General features: G+C 42.7%; 1 protein-coding gene across 1 annotated transcript in view; it reads left to right on the top strand.

Annotated features, from left to right (window-relative positions):
• The window catches only part of IL16 (interleukin 16), a 98,910-nt gene that overhangs the window by 56,908 nt on the left and 22,277 nt on the right, over positions 1-19,725 (top strand). The window contains exons 9-14 of the mRNA XM_083184033.1: positions 3,506-3,695; positions 5,205-5,322; positions 9,190-9,322; positions 10,455-10,527; positions 13,117-13,535; positions 17,409-17,532. Coding sequence (XP_083040159.1) covers positions 3,506-3,695; positions 5,205-5,322; positions 9,190-9,322; positions 10,455-10,527; positions 13,117-13,535; positions 17,409-17,532 — 1,057 coding nt within the window. The remainder of the gene's footprint in view (positions 1-3,505; positions 3,696-5,204; positions 5,323-9,189; positions 9,323-10,454; positions 10,528-13,116; positions 13,536-17,408; positions 17,533-19,725) is intronic.

Here is a 19,725-nt window from a genome sequence, read left to right as displayed (position 1 = left end):
CCCCCTTTGCGGCGGACGAAATACGTCTGCGGCGAATGGGGCTGCACATGCGCAGATTGACCTCTGCGCATGTGCAGACTAAAAACATCGGCGGTACGGCCGCACGCGGGCCGTACCGTCCGATTCAGAATAAGGGCCATAGTATGGATAGTGGTGTCATATAAATGTGTATAATTTCACAGCTGTCATTTTTATCAGCGTACATATCCATATCCTTATGGAAGCAGGTGTATCTTCCCACACACTTTGTACTGCAACAGCCAGTCTGCATAGCCATAGGTCAACCCCATCTTCCTCATTATTGCATCATCGCTGAGGATGAGCATGCAATTGCAGAAGACTTTGTGATGGTCCCTTCCTATCACCTGCGATAGTTAACAGTTCCGTAACCAAGAAAAAGACAGCTGCACAGGGGCCTAATTCAGCACCAGCTATCACTATCATGCGGAGGGCCACCCCGCATGCCCAGTCCCTCTCCGCAATGCAATTGCAGAATGTTGCAGCCACATCACTAATATGTTAAGGGTAGCTCCCTGTCTGTGCAGCCTTGCTGGGCCACTATGTTTTGTATGGCAGCGCTGCATTAACACCCACATTGTCCGCACCCCACAACATCGTGTCACCACCCCATAATCAGATAAGGGAATTCCAGGCAAAAACAAATATCGCTAGATGTAGTATATGTAATATTGCACATACTAGATATTTTGTGTCACTACTGTCAGATGAGACAAATAATGAAGAATATTCAATATAGAAAACAAATTCATTTAAAACTAATAACACACAAAGGCCCTCATTCTGGATGACTTGCAAAGCTGTGAGTCAATGAAAATGCCACCCGCCGCCAGCACTTTTAGCCGTCCCCCTCGCACTCCGCGTTCCCCCGTATGCGTGCGAATGGATGTTTAGCATAACCATACATTCTGCAGCTTGCGTGCGGGGAGGAAATCATTTGATGGTCACTGAATTCTATAACGCTCACAGATGTAAGACACCTGTCTGGTGTCTTACATCTGCGAGCATCCTGTTTGGAAAGAAGCCGGGCAGCTGACATCTGCTGACGTCAGCTGCCTGCCCCCTCATCATCGCCAAATTACCATGGGAATTGACCATTACCATGGGTGCAGCCCGTTGCTGCCTTCCCACGCCTGCTATGTGCGAACAGGACAGTGAACAAGCACGGAATATGCGCAAGCGCAGTTGCTCCTGGACACGCAGGGGAGAGAGGCGAATAAAATAAGGGCCAAATTGTTAATCAACAGGGAGATTTCATTTACATTACTTGATTACAAATGATGAATATTTATATGCTTTCTGTTATTTTATTTAAGTAAGGAAAACAAAGTTACTCCATAAGATAAACTGTCAGCTGTGGCTCAATAATTGAAAACAACAAATCCTTAAGATTGGCCTAATAAGCAATCATCTCCTATAATTAATGCATCCAAGAACACAGATAAGTAAAATATGCTCGCACATCCGTTCTGGCACGGGACACATGAACTGTTCTGAGAGTCCACATAGCAGGGAGTAAATACCACGCTGACACTGATGTGCGATCCTGGCCCAGAAACTACAATTAAACTAATTAAATAACTACCACAGCCGCTATAAGAATAACATTTTCATAGATATAATTGCAGACATAACATTTTATCAGCTGACTTCAGTGGCGCAAGGGGCTGAAGCACAGTTGAATGCAAGTCAACCGTAATTGCTTCTATATTGCATGCCCAGAGTTAAATGCATATATTCACTCCATGCAAATTTGTACACAAATATTCATAGGTTTGGTGTGATATCATCAACATAAGCATTGCACAATTATACCATACTAGGCACATTAGATCCATCGGAAAAGTCATTCCCCTTCAGCCACAAGTCGAGATGCAACTGTATCGCGTAAGACATCTGCATCTCCTACAATTGAGTACACTTGGGCCCTGATTCTGGTTGACTCAGTAAGCTGCGAAGCTCACAGCTTACCGAGTCCCAAAGGGTCCACCTCTCCGCCCCGCCCCGCCACCGCTGTATCCCCTCGCAACCATACAAGAGGATGTGTCACAAAGACACATCCCTTGCATGTCCGGCTGGCGAGAAATCAATTAATGGTTGCCGACTATTCAATGATTTCTTCAGGTCACGCAAATATAAGTCAATAAAGACTGACTTATATTTGTGGGGTTAAGGCTGAAGACAGGGCAGGTGGTTGACGTCATGTGACGTCAGCTGCCCGTCCCGGCACACCTCCTCCCGCCCACAATCCCATGGGAACACCCAGCATTTTCATGGGGATGCCCATGAAACTGGGCATTCCCATGGGTGACACCCGATTCCGCCGCCCCACGCCATCGGCCAGCATCGGTCTGTGCGAACGGATTGGAGACTATACAATTGGCTGAGTCCGTTCGCCCAAGGACCCTGCACATGCACAAAATTCATTATACGCATGCACAGATTAAAAACATCGCTCCCCCCGTGCGAACACACGGGGGAGTGAATCAACCAAAATGATCCCCTTGGTTTCAGAGCATGAGTAAATTGGAAATATAATCTCTGTAAACAGACTTGCATTCAAAGCTGCCATAGCCTGTGTTAGTAGTTAGGTAAATCTAGCTAAAAGTGCAAAATTTCACCTGAACAAACAGTGTTGCGATGCAAATGAAAATGTATTTATTTCTTTTTCCCTGTGTGGAGGTAATATACTGCTGGCTTTGACACAGCACACAGAACCTGGGCATCTCTCTGTTTGCACAGTACCATTTTAGATTTTTCCCAGTCTAGCATGGTTTTGGCAGGATGCGAAATTGTAGCTTCCAAGTGGAGCTGGGTTACTTTAAGTGAAGCCCAAAATATTTAAAGTGGTGGCATTTAAGCTATAATAGCTAAAAAAAAAAAAAAAAAGCAGTTTTGCCACCACTATTTTTTCTTTATTAATTACATATATAACATGAATTCATGTGGCCATGGTGGTGATGTATAAATAGCATATATAATTATAAATCATAAACAGGAAATAGTTTAATATCTATTTTATGAAATATTTTTTGCAATTTGTTTTCATAACCTGATGGTATAATACTGTACATTTCCTTGTTTTAGCTGCAATTAAAATTTGCAATTTTACTACAGCCAACAAGTGTTAAACAAGTATTACCCCGCCAACACACATTGGAGGCAGTTGCATTGTTTAGTTTGCACAAATATTTGATCACTCTCAGACATTTAAATTAGTGTGGATCCACTGCAGATTGCAGCTTCAGATCGGATCTCCAGGAAACCCTTCATGTTTTACTAACTTCCTTTAACTACTGCCTATATGCATGGTTATACTGTATGTGTTTACTAAAGGTAACTTTTGGGATTCATTTTGTAAGTGCAACATTTTTTACACTAACCATTCCTTATTTTAAAGTGACAGATTTCTGATTGATGTAAGATAGTGTGCTTGCAATGCCCATATGGTACATATACATGACACTCTGTTGCGTCTTCCCCTCAGCAAGTGAAGAAAGGAGTCATTACACTAACAGTTCGGACCGGACTCAGTGCCCCAGATATCAAGGCCTGCAACTCCCAAATGGTCCGCTCAAAAAGCTCCAGCACCTGCGCCGTGAGAGAGCACAGTCCCCTGCAACCAGAGAGCTCTAACCCCAATGACAGGGTCCTTATGGAGGTGTCACTTCAGAAAGGTACTGACTACAGCACAGTTCACTTATCAGAATAAATAAGAAAATATGTAGTCATTGCTCTGTATGCAGCAGATCCAGAATTAACACACACATGTACAACACTGCCTTAACCAAGTGAATTTGTCAAGATAGGTGTGAAAATTGCCAAGCAAAAATGTTTTATTCATCTAAATGACCTGTAATGTGTACATTATATAGGAAATACAGGTTGAGTATCCCTTATCCAAATATCCGTTATTCAAATTATTCCGAAATTTCCCCAGGCACTACTGGGGAAATAATATGTAACTGGCACTAATGGGGAAATGATATGTAACAGGTGCTACTGGGGAAATGATATATAACTGGCACTACTGGGGAAATTATATGTAACTGGCACTACTGGGGAAATGATATGTAACTGGCACTACTGGGGAAATAATATGTAACTGGCACTAATGGGGAAATGATATGTAACAGGCACTACTGGGGAAATGATATATAACTGGCACTACTGGGGAAATGATATGTAACTGGCACTACTGGGGAAATGATATGTAACTGGCACTACTGGGGAAATAATATGTAACAGGCACTACTGGGAAATGATATGTAACTGGCACTACTGGGGAAATGATATGTAACAGGCACTACTGGGGAAATAATATGTAACTGGCACTACTGGGGAAATGATATGTAACTGGCACTACTGGGGAATGATATGTAACAGGCACTACTGGGGAAATGATATGTAACTGGCACTACTGGGTAAATGATATGTAACTGGCACTACTGGGTAAATGATATGTAACAGGCACTACTGGGGAAATGATATATAACTGCCACTACTATGGAAATTATATGTAACTGCCACTAAATATGTGCAATAAAATGATTGCTTGGCATTCACATTAAGTGCCTGAGATAATACATAAACTTTGTTTCATGTTTTAATACCTTGTTTCATGCACAAATAAAATTTATCTGTGTGTATTTCATGTGTTTGTACAACATAAAGGCAAGATACCTCATTGGTAATATAAAAATATTCTGGTCCCAAGCATTTTGGATAAGGGTTACTCAACCTGTATAATCGTTTTTTAAACACTACTGTACCCCCCCCCCCCCATATGTGTTAGTTTCCAGGGGTTTCTTTCTTGTTGAAAGGGGTAAGATGTTCATTGTCAGTTGTTTCTTGCTCATTGACAGGGGTTACATGCTTGTTGCTAGTAGGGATTACATGCTCATTGCCATAGTGGTGGTACATGAAAGTTACTGCTATCACATTGATAAAATGAACCCCAAATCTCCTTATTGTACTGCTTACAGTCGCAGTGTTGGGTTTAATCATGGTTACACTCCCTCTCATATACAAGGCTCTGAATGAAAATGGACAGATGTAATCTCCCGTACATGTGTCTTTCTGTATTGAAAGGTATATTTTACCTGTACAATAAAAAACTCTTTACGAAGCATACACAGACATAGATATACTAGACATGCGTAACTTTTTGTCTTTAATCTCTCCAGAATCAGGTGTTGGCCTGGGTATTGGGCTGTGCAGTGTTCCAAATTGTGGTGGCATTTCTGGAATATTTATCCATACCCTCTCTCCAGGCTCTGTGGCCCATATGGATGGTCGGCTTAGGTACAGTATATAACTTGTTTCTCAGTAAAGTACGCAAGCAGATGCAAAAGGAATATTATGGAGTGCTCCTATCTCCATGAACATAAACTCTTTGCTTGATTTATACGCCACGGGTGTTTTATGTATGGATTTTAGGTACATTTTATAGGGTCTTTGTAAGGATTAGGATCCTCACAGAGTAAGCAATATGACCAGACTGATTAACTATTAAAACCAGCTTTTTTGGTGAGTTTGTTGCCACTCACCATGCTCAATACCATCCAGCAAAGAAATCATTCTACATTTTTGTAGAGATGTGTAGGCCCTGATTTACTCTGATTTCAAAGCAGGATCTTATTGGCTATCAACTGTCAACAACTGTCATGTGACTAGGGATAGCCAATAAGATCCTGCTTTAAAATTGGAGTAAATCAGAGTAAATCAGAGCCTCTACTTTTTTGATTGTTAGCCGTTCGCACGGTGAGTGACAGGAAGCCGGTGTCTGGGGGGTGATAACCGGCTGTTTCATGGGCGTGTTTAAAGAAAAAGCAGGCTTGCCAGAAAAAAAGGCAGGAGTGCCCAATCATTTTAAGGGAGGGTATTTGATGTCTGCTCTGGCTTCAATCTGGCTGATTTCATTGCAGCTGCCGAGTTAGTCCAGCGCTACTAATAACCTGTGAACAGTGGGGACCAGTGGGGAAATCATTCCATGGTAATCGGCTTACTGTATGTGCGGTTTTGGACATTTTTGTATGGCCTCAAAGTCTTCGCAAGCCAGACACATCTATTAGCACAGTGCACACATTCATTCTCAAGTCGGGATTTCACTCTGGTGGGGGGGGGGGGTGTATTTACTTGATTGCTGGCCACTGCAAATAAGCATCCGTGTGATCAGGCCCCGACTGTCTCTAGAGCCAGCAACATTGCGCTGCATGATCTGAGACAGTGGTCCTGATACAGAGCTGGATGCTTTTACTCACCAAGTGTTATTAGGAAGAGCGTATTTATCCATCTGTACATGCTAGGGTTAAGCCTGGAGCAACAAGTATATAGCATCCGTTATACCCCTTTCACACTGAGGGCCAGATGTATCAAGCTTTAAAAAGGGTCGACGGCTCAGGGCCAGATATATCAAGCTTCAAAAAGTGATAAAGTGAAGAGTGATAAACAGCCGGCCAATCAACTCCTACCTGTAATTTTTCAAACCAAGCTCATTGTTTATCACTCTCCACTTTATCACTTTTTGAAGCTTGATATATCTGGCCCTGAGCCGTTGACCCAGGTTATTGCCTGGGCTGAAGCTCGGTGTGAAAGGGTCAACCTTGTCACTCATCCTGGGTCCTCAACCCAAACCACCACCAGGATTAGTCCTGGTTCAAACCTGGGTCATGCCTAAAAAGCTCCTGATTGCTTGGGTATATAGAATGCTTACCTCAGTCACAATTATGAAGGAATGCCCTTACTGTACTCACCCTAGATGTGTCTGCTTCTTCTCCCTGACATAAGGAGTTTCAAATATATGTCTTACAGATATTTATGTGTGCATGTTCACGGCATGCAGTGGCATAACTATTAATACTGCTGGGGGTGAGGAATGAGAGGGCTGCCCAGGGCATACATGTACAGCGTTCTTCCCCGTGCTGCTACGTCCCTGTAGTGCCGGTGCTCCCGCCACTGCTAGGGCTGCGGAGCACAATATTTGCACACAACGCTGGACTATGGGGTCTGTTCAGTAAAATGTACATAACATAGAATAAAAGTATTGCGATTATTGCTATATGTGTCTTGTGATATTTATTTGAAACCTCCTGCTAGGACAGACTTGAGGTACAGGACTGCCTCCATGAGGAAAAAAATGTCCTGCCTCGCCATCTTTAGCAAATGACTGAGGCTGCGGCAGCAGTGATGGAGTTGTAGGCTGCCCTGATCACACCCCCATGGATCTACCATAGCATACATTTGTAAGTCAGCTTCCTGCACCTGCACAGAATGGTTCCAGGGGGCCCATGGCAGCACTGCACTCAGCACTGTACTGCCTCTCCCTCATTCTCTCCTGTGCTAGACATACTGTAACACATCCATGTTCAGGTACATTACAGTAGATATTGTTTGTACACAGCTCTTAATTAAACCAAAAATGGTTTAGGGAATGCAGGACTGTACATACACAAATGAAAAGGAGGAGAAATCAGTGATGTCTCTTTTTCTGTTGTGATTACAGAGAGACAATATTTAGGGGTTTTCCAGCTATAATACTGATTAAAAGCCGCCCAATTCTGTTGCCAGTTCCTCAGCCAAACCCCAAAATTGTGAACCCACACCCTTATGGCTCACAGCTTCATCAGAGGGTCCGGTATTAACATGTGGCCACAATCCAACCCTGACTTTGACCCATCTAATTCTTGGTCCAAGGACTTTTCTTAGGCATTCAGGCAGTGGCACTTCTCCCCTGTCATCTACCACTGGCTGTTATATAGAAATGCAGTGACATACTGTATCTGGCGGGGAGATAGCAGCATCCCTTCCCAGCCCAGCACCTGCTGCTGGGGGGTGTTATAGTCTGGAAAGGCAGCTGTCTCAGCTATTTCTCTGAACGATGTGCTGCTGCACCACTATGTGGCAGCTACTGGTAGTAGGGATGGCCATCGTTGCCATTGCCATCGATGGTTGCCATCGATGGCAATTCTGCAACAGGCCATCGATAGTGCTAAACTATGCAATGGATGACCATCGATATTTTTACATATCGATGGTCTTCCATTGTGTTTGATTGTGGGCCAATCACAACACGGGGGTGGGGCTTCGTGGGTGTCAGGGGCGGAGCTATGCTCTGTGGGGAAAAAAAGCAAAACATAATTTTGCTGTTCCATCGATGGAGGGAAACCATGTGGTTCTCCCCCATCGATGGCAAAAGTATTCGACATCGGCCATGAACCATCGATGATTTCGAATCATCGATGGTCGATGGCCATCCCCAACTGGTAGTGGGCAGGAAAGAAGTGTTATGGGGATAGTGTAATTACACTGATCACACCCCTGGATCCACGCCTGAAGCTCAGGACATGCTGATGAAGTTAGTTAAAATGTGGACTATATAACATATTTAACACATATTCTCTGGGCCATATTCAATGAGAAAAATTTGCCGTGTTTTATGGCGAGTTTGTGCTATTTTCGCATTGGAAGGAGCATTTTGCTCTCCAAAAGTGAACCACCCTATTCAATGTGATATTTTCGCCGTCTTTCTAAGTGATTTTCGCCTTGTCTCTCCGTGTAGCAATTCTCCATCTTTTCATGGAGAACTGGAATGCGAACTTTTAAACTAAAAAGGTTTTTTTTTTTTAATTTTGGTGTCAAAAAATCAGGAATTTTTTTCTGTGAAGGGGCATGCTATTTTTATTCATGTGCTAATTTTTTTTTACACAGAGAAGCCAGCAGGGGGCCGGAGCTCTTGAGCCGCTCATTAGATATTCATATATTCACTGCACCCAATCATTACATATGCACGATCGGGTGCAGTGAATACTGGGTCCCCTACTGGCTATAGGGGGGGGCAGCTTGTGCTGCCTGGGTCCCGGGGAGCCCTCCTCCCCTCCACATATGTTCTGGGGCAGCCACGGAGACTTTAATCTCCCTGGCTGCCACCGTCCCCCGGCTCCCTGCCAGCTCCCTGCCGCGGACGCTCGTCCACTGCAGGGGTTAAGACTCGCCGCGAGTGGCGGCGAGTCTTAACCACATTGAATAGTGGGAGCAGTAGTGGCAGCGAGCCCTCCGGAACAGGGCGAGTGCATGGCGAGAGAAAAAATCTCTCGCCATGCACGTAGAATATTTCTCATTGAATACTGCCCTCTGTAACAAATATGATTTGTCTCTTTTTTTTACTTATAGAAAAGGTGATGAGATTGTGGAAATAAATGAGCATGCAGTCAGTAACAAGTCACTGAATGAAGTCTATGCGCTGCTAAGCCACTGCCACCCAGGAGCAATCATCATTCTGATCAGCAGGCACCCAGACCCTCAGGTAAATGTAGGCATATTAATTACAGCTTGTGGGAGGAACTCATTGTGAAAAAAGCAAGCACAAGACCTACACTTTTTACACAGCTCAAACACATACACAAGTGATTTTGTTAATTGGTTGGAATCCGTAGATGCCTAATAACTTTATTTCTGCATAAAATGGAGGAAAAAGGAAACAAATTTTGCTGCAGCTATAAGCCCACCATTACAGGACAGACTTCATCACTTACCACATACTGTACATATTAAGCGCCTTGTGAAATCACAGCTCAGTGCCTTGCATTCACAGCTATGAAGCTGCTGCTTCCATGGCACTGCTACACATTCAATGATTAAACCATTACCCCTAGGGATAGAACTATTTCTTCACTACAGAGTCAATGCCATGTTTGCACCCACTTAATTAAAACACCTTGGGTGATGAGCGATAGGACTTCACTGTAGTCGATACGCAGTGCTGCGAACTTCACAGCGCTGCGTGGCAAAGCTTGTGAGTGGGAACAGAGGCATAACTTCACAGCGCTGCATGTCTTTTTAAGCCCGCCCACCATTTGCACAGGCCACCGCCCCCTTCACAGGGTAAATTCGCCTGCACGGCTATGAATGTATGTTTTGCATAAACATCCATTCGCAGCCTATGGGGCCAAACCCATTTAATGATGTGGAAGGTACATGCAAAACTAAGACACTCTCAGGTGTCTTAGCTTTGTGGACACTCTCAGGTGTCTTAGCTTGGTGGACACTCTCAGGTGTCTTAGCTTGGTGGACACTCTCAGGTGTCTTAGCTTTGTGGACACTCTCAGGTGTCTTAGCTTTGTGTGTGCTCTGGAGGGGAACATAGCGTGCAGCTGACATGTGGTGCCCCTGGCACCCTCGTCACTGGGTCATTACCATGGTAAAACCCAGCGTTTTCATAGGAACACCCATGAAATGCTGGGCATTCCCATGGGCACGATTACCCGCCACCGCCCCACACCCCCACCTGCACTGGTGGGTGTGAGCACCAGGTGAACACTGTGCAGAAATGGGCATGCACAGTTAGGAAACATCACTCACCGTATTCATGGAAGGATACCATACTACTGTATTTATACCTGTTTTCCAGCACTCATTGTGGTTTTTAACATTTGCAGGTCTCTGAGCAGCAGCTGCAGCAGGCCATGACTGAGGTTGTGGAAAAGGAAAATCCTCAGTGGAACATGGAAGGTAATGCTTTGTGCCAATCTTAGGGGTTGTATCAATTAGCCAGTACCTCTGAGTTCACAGATTTTGTTTGCATGTTCCTATGGCTAGCTACAGTGGCAAGTTATGTTGTGTACACACGGGGGCGATAGGGGCTGAAATCGCTGGGAATATGGTCGCTGAGCGACCATATTATCAGTGATTGGAGTGTGCACCAGCGATAAATCGCTGGGTGCGTGCTCCCGTTTTCAGCCCCTGAATGGTCACTGGTCGGAGGAGCATGCTCCTCTGACCAGCGACATCCCCTGCCTCTTCACCCAGCAGTGTTTAAATTTTCATCTGCGACCATCTCTGGTCGCAGATGAAAACGGGACATGGGGCAATATGATTGCTGAGCAATATATTGCTAGCAATATATTGCCAGCGATCATATTGCCCCGTGTGTACGCACCTTTACTGTGCAATGTTGGCCTTTCCATGTCATTGCAACAGCTGCTTACAGCTAATTGAATCAAGACCCTAAAGGTGCATACACACTAGATGATAAAAGTTATCAACATGAAGGATAACGCTATCGTTAAAAAAATCATCTTACATATTTTTTTGAGGAACGTGGTAAAGCTTGTGAGTAGGAAGAGAGGCACAAATATATCCCGGGAGATCGAGTATGGTGTAAGCAGTTGAAAGTTTCCTCTTTATTAGTATTTCTACAGTTGGATTCCCAATGCTGCTAATCTAAGGATTTATTGGATGGAACTCATCTACTGGTAATGGTCAATAGGTTTTTATTAATCTTTTAGACTTGATGGATCCAAGTTGAGTGCTTTTAATGTGTCATACTTGCCTGCCCTCCCAGAATGGCTTGTAGGCTTATGAAAATTGGGTCCCCCTGGGCAAACCTCCGGCTCGCTGATCAAATACTAAAATGTGCATTAGCCCCACCTCCTCCGCAGAACCACAAATTGCGGTATTTGCTGTACTGGGGGAACGGCTTGATGACATAGATATCAGTCCCCGCCCCTTCTAAGTACAGCTGACAGTCTCCTCTATGGGCTTTTCCCAAAGAGGAGACTTAAAAAGTAGGCAAATATGCTTTATAGGAGCAACATTTTCGAGTGTTAGGTGATTAGTGCAAATTATAGGTATTTTAATATAAATTAATTCTTGAGCCCAAATTTGTCTCCTTCTTAATTATATTATCAATGCTGACCAATGCATACAGTATAACTAAAATCTCAACTATTGAGGACAATGTTTGAGAAACTATATTAAACATAAACGTTCACTAAGAAGATAAGTACAATACAAGCAATAGTCTTACTGTATCTTTGAAGATTCCAAAGAAAGTCTGCTGAGTACTGTAGTTCCACAACAGCAGAAGAGTTACTTACTGTATCTTGAGTTTACAGGCCAGTTACATCATAGGACTCACTTAGAACTTACACTGCCATCCAGTGGTTGAACATGTGAACAGGCAGCAACATGCAATTTCATTTTAGTCTATTTAAATACAATATAGATTTTTTTGTTTCTAGGTTGCTTTAGAATCAGAATCTACTTATTTATTTAGCACCTTCTAGAAGATAATAGAGAGCATCTGATTAATTGCCCATAGCAACATCTCATGTGAAATAGAACTAGATCTTTTTTTGCTTAAAATCTGTGTCTTATACACACACACATAAACAACTGGAATCGACTGAACTACTTTGGGAAATTGAACTGATCAATTGATGTGCAAGAGTTTTCTTGTCCAATGCATTTTTCTAAAACCGATTAAAACTGTTTGATTGTAATTGCTACTTGCTCGTGTAAGTCCTATAATCCTTTAGGAGCAGGATATGAAGATCAGCGTATTAAAGACACTATTTACAGATATTTGGAACGCATATTGAACCGTAGAACCGTTCCCACTTAACTGAGAAAGAGATCCGGTGACGTACTTCCGGCGGGCGGCGGAGTGTCACATCCGGTGATGCCAGCTAACGATATGCCAACCCAGAAATGAGGGAGGGGGAGTAACCAATCATTTAATCAATACTTAACAAAATAAATGGGGCCCAGGACTGGAGTCTATCCTTTATTATTTGTCATAAACAAAGTTCACATTTCCCTTAAAGCAGGGGTGGCCAAACCTGTCCTCAAGATCTACCAACGGTACATGTTTTCCAGGCAACCTGTGGATCTATAGTAGGAATGAATGCAGCAGGTTTGAAAATGTGACAGTTAGTAATGACTACAGGTGTGCACAAGATAGGAAACCTGGAAAACGTGGACCGTTGGTAGATCTCGGGGACCGGTTTGGCCACCCCTGCCTTAAAGCAATGTAGCGGTTGAGTAGTTTGGCAAGTTCTACAGACACCAGAGGTCTGACCAGGAATGCCGGGGGTTCTAGAAGGGGAAAGGGGGCCCTGCCTATTTTGTGAGTCCCGGGCCTTACAATTTCTGATGTGATCATCCCTGACCCCCCTCCCCCCCCCCCCCCTGTCAGCACAAGTGAATGCATATAGAATTGGGTTAAACGCTATATGAAGCTCAATGTTTATGAAAGCAGAAATGATATAACTGACAAATATATGAAATGATGTAACATTAAATGTGTATAAATTGCAGGTGATAAAAGGATGGGATCATGCTGCCATGGTAAATACCAGTGTGAGAGCTGTATAGAGAGGCACGCTGCATTCTTGTTTTACAGTCGGAGGGAACAGAAGCAAATGGTTCGCTCCAGCAGTGACAGCAATTATAACCCCAGATCTATGTGTGCTAGCACAGACTCCTACCAAGGCTATGGCATGAAGAACAGGGTGCATAGTGTGGATGTACCTGTAAGAACGGAGCCTGCACAGATGCATTACTCTGTTCCAGCAAGCCTGGAAGACCATTCAGCTCTCACCAATGACGGGCTGAATACAAACAAGGTTCTCTGCAAGAAAAATAGTGGACACTCAGGAGAGATCATAGTTAAGAAACTAACATCAAAACCAGCCCCTCCACCCAGGAAGTACTATAAGCAAGATACAAGGGATGACGTAAGTGCACATCTTATATAGAATCTACTGTAGCTTTACTTATAGTGTTGGGGGTAAATTTACTAAGATGGGAGTTCTATTAAAGACAGAATGTTTCCCATAGCAACCAATCAGATTCTACTTTTTATTGATTTAGCACTTTTCAGAAGATAATAGATATAATCTGATTGGTTGCTATCCTATCTTCAATAGAATATCCATCTTAGTAAATGTAACCCTTAGAGAGCAGACTATACCACAAAATACATTGCCAACCAGTGGCAGTTGCTGTGTGGGGCTGCTGCACAGACCAAAAATCAAATAGGGGAGCCACACCAACTGTTCTGGAACTTTTAGATTGTCAGTTGGTTTGGATTACCTATTTAAATAGGGGAGCTGCCACTGTGGCCAACCCAATAACACCAACATAATTTTATGGGGGAAATTTACTAAGATGGGTTCTGTGTCACATGGTATGTTGATACGGGCAACCAATTAGAATCTACTTATTTATTTAGCACCTTCTAGAAGATAATAGATAGTATTTGATTGGTTGCTCATGGCAACATCCCATGTGAAATAGAACTCCCATCTTAGTAATTTTCTCCCGTTTTCTCAAAGTTGTCATATGATCGCCTGGGACGCACTTGTGAAAAATTGCAAGATCGGGCCCTTTATCTTCCTATTATGGGGTGGATTCCAAAATGTGGATTCGAAAAGCAAGAAAAACTACAAAAATCAGTAACTTTGTATCTGAAACTAGCCATGTAACAATCAAGGGATGCAGAGACATTTATTATTTTTGCATGCTGCTGCACCATAAATCTATGGTAGATTTACCATAGACCTTACAGGGAAGATTCCCAGAAGGGCAACACACCTGTGAGGCCACCTGTCAGCAAAAATATGTGGCCCTGCTCAGAGTAGTGGCCCTGTCCCCCTCCTGTCTCCAACACAAACAACTGTTGGCGGTTCACAGAGGAGAGTACACAATGCTGCAAATACTCATCTTAGGCGGAAGGTCATTTATATACAGTAGATTGTGACATCTGTTAAAGGGACAGTAGTGCATGCTATCTGGGGTGTAACAATTTCTGCTGTGTTTCTGTGCTCCACTGGAGAAGGGATATTAGTGATATTTGGGGCGATTATGGCAACATTCGTGCCCTAGGGCCCTACGCCCCGTGCAGTGGCACTGTTCGCCCACTCCTCATTACAGCCCAACAGAGATTTTAAGTAACAGAGCACTGAACACATCATCAGAATTGAGATTCAGAATATAAGCCCACACACAAAGGAACATGAAGACAAACAGAAGAAACACAGGATGTGGTGTAACAGAGGAAGTTTGAGCTTATGCACTGTATAACACAACACAATACATTACAGGATCAGACAGGCCAGGGGGCTTGTAGCAACAAATGTATAATAACAGATTATAAAGTCCATATTCCATCATTATAATTACAGTGTAAACACCACCACCAGATGCATTGTTGCTAGATTGGTGCTGTGAGATTTTAGATGTGTATCATTGTTAATAACTGTACCAAATGTTATATAGAATATAGAAGGAAAATTACAATTTCAGGATATACAGTATAGGCATTGTGCATGTCATTCTACCATATGTACCAAAAAGGACACATGTACAGTATATGAAGGGGATAATACAGTATAGTAAAGAACATATGTTTGTTATTGCTCTGTAGTTCGAAAGATAGTTAAGTGAACAGAATGGGAGATAGTACCAGGAATCACAGATCTGTAGTAAGGATGGGCATCATTGCCTTGCCATTGATGGCAATAGTGCAACTGGCCGTCGATAGTGTAAAACTATGCAATGGATAACCATTGATATTTTTACCTATCGATGGTCATCCAATATGTTTGACTGATTGGCCCGTGGGCCAATCAATACACAGGGGCAGGGCTTTGTGGTTGTCAGGGGCGGAGCTATACTCCATTTCCCAGCACTTTAAAAACATAAACAAAAGCAAAACATCGGTTTTGCTGTGCCATGGATAGAGGGAAACCATCTGGTTCTCCCCCATTGATGGCAAAAGTATTTAACATCGGCCATCAACCATTGATTATTTTGAATCATCAATGGTCAATGGCCATCCCTAGTCTGTAGAGAGTGGGTGGGACCACAATAAAGTAAAGAGTCTGGCCCTGCCCCCGATGAGTTCAGCTGCATTTCTTCCCCGGTTGTCCACCTGAGAGGAGCAGCTTAAAGTTGGCAAGTATGCCACACGGAGATGCATATACTCCTGTCAGTTTAGTACATGTGGAGTAGTTGCTACTAATGGTGATGGCTTCCAGTAAGGAAGATGGCTGCCTGTACTCTCTGGCTGCTTGTTGCTGGTTGTGGATTCCCCCTCTGAAGCTGATTGGTACACTGTTCATTGCTTATGCATATATTATTGTGGGTGTATTCAGTTTGATTTTATGATTTGTGTATTATTATTTTTAAATTATATCTAATATGTAATGTAAATGTCATGCTGTAATGTGTACAAAGTTGTGAGTTAGTATGTGGTGTATACCCGGTGTAAGCTCGGTGCATATGTTACTGGAGCAGAGCTGCATGCATCCTGCCATTCTTTTTAGTTAGGCATTTCACATCTCTGCTTCATATACAGATGTGTTCAGCATGAGCCCCAATAGGGGAAATTTAATAAGATGGGAGTTCTATTTCACATGAGAGCGAGCGAAGCGAGCGATGCGAGGGGCTGCGGTTCACTTCAAACTGTGTCCATGTCGGCTGTGATGACATTTGGGTAAAAAAACAGTGAAAAAAAAACCATGTCGATCTTTTGACTGTCGACCTAGACACTGTCGACCTAATGGCAGTGTCGACCTAATGGCATGTCGACCTATTGACATGTCGACCTAATGGTATGTCGACCTAAAAGCATGTCGACCTATTGAGTTGTCGAACTAATGGTGTCGACCTAATGGCTGTCTATCTTCTTGTTGTAGACAAATGGTCCCGCATCCATTTCCACCAATGTGTGGTGGCCATGATACAGATCTCTAAGCAGGAACCCTTCTCTTTACCAGGAACCATGTCCCTCTTACATGAATGGATACTGTACAGTATGCATATTGTCCTATTTATACTACTGTACGTTCTGATACACAGATTGAGGCTGAGAATTTAGCAAAGGGTCCCTTAAAAAAATGGCATACATTAGCTTCTGGTTTAAAACCAAGCTCTGTTATTACATAGTATGCACCAATGTAAAGAGTGTTGAAACACACCCTTAACACACACTTGCCTACTTTTTTAAACTAGTTTCAGGGAGATTATAGTTGGCAGTAGAATTTTGCACAGTGCCCCATTGAGGGGTGTGTCATGCTCCACCCAAAGGGCTTGTCTAGTTCCATATATGGATATCCAAAATAAATTGTGCACATTGCACCTAGAAGCGAGGGTGTGTACTGCTACATCTCAGAGGAATCTTTTAAAATTACTTATATACAAATGTAGATGAGCCCCAAAGCAGTTAGTAAGAGAATTTCTATACTTGCTAAAGTGCTGGGAAATGGTGCAGATGATCAATGTAAATGTATCTGTCTCTCTTTCCTGTTTTCCTTAAAACTGTAACAGTGTAAAGTGGGCTAGGTGAAATGAGGGAGATTGCTAGACTAATGAGGGAGAGAGGGAGATTGCTGTTATTTCAGGGAGTCTCCTGCAGAATGCAGGATGGTAGGCTGGTATGACTTAACGTGAACAACTGCAACCAAAATTTAGACAAAGCAAATGACTGTTAGCCCAAAGCAAATGATGCAGCACTAGATTGCGTAGTGATCACTGAGCAGTACTCTCTGACAAATCTTGTGGTTTTCATGGTGCTGTTGATGACATATTTGCATTATTTCATGCAGGAAGCAGGAAACTTGCTACTGAAGGGAAACCAGCAAATGACAGCCCACAATGTGTTAGATGGATCTTTATCTTCAAGCGAGTCCTTGCACACAGCGGCTGCTGATCAGAAGTTATCAGATACAGGTATGTCATTTTCTGATCCACAATCAATCAACATGGGAACAAGTTCACATAACACTGCACTCTGTGTATATTTTATATTTATGTCCATTATGTAATAGTGTTGCTTTTAAGGGAAAATGTTATGTCATGTGATGCATATGTGTATATGTATTTGCTTGTCTGTGTGTGTATATGCACATATGTGTGCGTGCGCACACACACACACACACACACATGTATGAGTGATAATTGAATCCTTGTTTAACCCTTTGAGTGCCAACATATATGTGCAAAATATCCGCTAAAAATGCCAGCATTGCTCACATTTGTTATATAAATTCAAATAAAAATGTCGTGTAAAAAAAGATTATGGGTGAAATGTAATAGGATGAGAGATTCAGAAAGTGAGAGATTTGGTAAGAAATCTCCGGGTTTTTTTAAAGCGGCAATCATTTACACTGCAAAATCAAACTTTTTTTTTGTTTTGTTTTTAATCTCTCATCCTATTACATTCCACCTTGTATGTCTTCTATAAGGTAAACATAACAGGCATTTGCTTCCTTCTCTTATGTATGGTTTATGAATCGCTTTTCTGTACTTCACTTTGTCTGTACTGTATTACATTAATTCTATCTGTTAAGCACCTTGAGTTCTATTGGAGAAAGAGCGCTATATAAATAAAATTATTATTATTATTATGACTTTCATCTCTATTTTGCCAAATTCACTTGGCACCCAAAGGGTTAATAATAGTGTGCAATTAATTAAAAGGTTTTGTAACGCAAAAGCAATTTATCAGATCTCAGTTTTCACCAGTCATGCACCATTTAGACTCTATTGTTATTTTCTACATTTAGTATGATTAGCAGTGTGAAATGTAATATGTCTGTCTGGTGCCAATCATGATGCTTCATGGCGATGTATGTGGAAGATTTAAGAATTCAATTTATTTGTGAATTGAATAATTAGATCTGCATGGTATGAATCAGCGTTAGGGAGACCTGATACTCAATGCTTGGTTCCAATTAAAAGCTCCGCCAAAAGATACACGTGAGTGGGTTAAGCCAGAAAAGACCAATATTGCACACTTTAAACATGTAATTCTTTTTAATTAGCTCCATCTGTTAATCTTTGCATTATATATACATGACCAAGCACTACTACAATATAATATACTGTATGCTGAAAAAGTACTCTGAAATAAAGAATAGAGTATGTAAGGGTTGTTTACATGAAAGCATTAGCAACGTGGGATTTCTGGGGCTAGTTACACTACATGCTTTCTCAGAGAAATATAAACAGGAGTGGACTTTTAGCGGAGGACTAACAAATGGCAAATCATTTTATGGAAAGGACCTAAAGACTATATTTATCACAATCTGCATCTCATATGTGGATGGGAGGTGATAATTATGACCAAATCCGCAATACGATAAATTGCTTGTACAGGGACAAAGCTCTGTCCCTACAAGACCACTTACCGTAATTCTCTGGGGATATTTAATGAAAAATACCCATAGATTGCATCCGCGCATGCACCGCTGCCAACGGCTATACCCCCTGCACTGGGAGTCATAGAAGGACCACAGCGATCAGATGACCAGATGCCATTACCAAATCACCCATCACAGAGTGACACATCACATGGCTGATCACAGGTGCTGGACTTGAGCATAGCACAGATCAGGCTGTTCAGGAGTCAGAAACTGGTTGGAACCTGGATTTACAATTTATTTTTTAGCCATAAGACTTGTTCTATTCATTGACTGATGATATGACTAGCTCTGTTATTTTAGAAGAAAATTCAGCTAAATAAGGCTTTGCTGCGGGTGCCGGACAGTGTCCCGACAGTCGGGATCACGACAGTCATTTACCCGATGTCAGGATCCCGACTGTTAAAATACCAACAGATGGTTTCCCGACGGCCACTGACTATTCTCCCTCGTGGGGGTCCACGACCCCAATAGAGGGAGAATAGAATAGGTGTCGAGCGTAGCGACCCACCGTGCCCGCAGCGTGGAGAGCGCAGCGAGCCCACAAAGGGGCTTTGTTGCGCTCGCCATGCTGTCTGAGTCCAGCCAGTCGGGATCCCAATGTCGGGCTAATGACTGTCGGGATCCGGACTGCCGGAACCCTATACCACACCCTTTACTTGAATAAATGATATAAATACAGATTGTACTGCTTGTGAAGATACATTCTACTCAACGCCAG

The sequence above is a fragment of the Crinia signifera genome, chromosome 4 (genome assembly GCF_055691185.1).
Source record: "Crinia signifera chromosome 4, ASM5569118v1, whole genome shotgun sequence".
Classification (NCBI taxonomy): domain Eukaryota; kingdom Metazoa; phylum Chordata; class Amphibia; order Anura; family Myobatrachidae; genus Crinia; species Crinia signifera.
The sequence above is the reverse complement of the archived record's forward strand: the minus strand, read 5'-3'. Positions and strand labels throughout refer to the sequence as shown.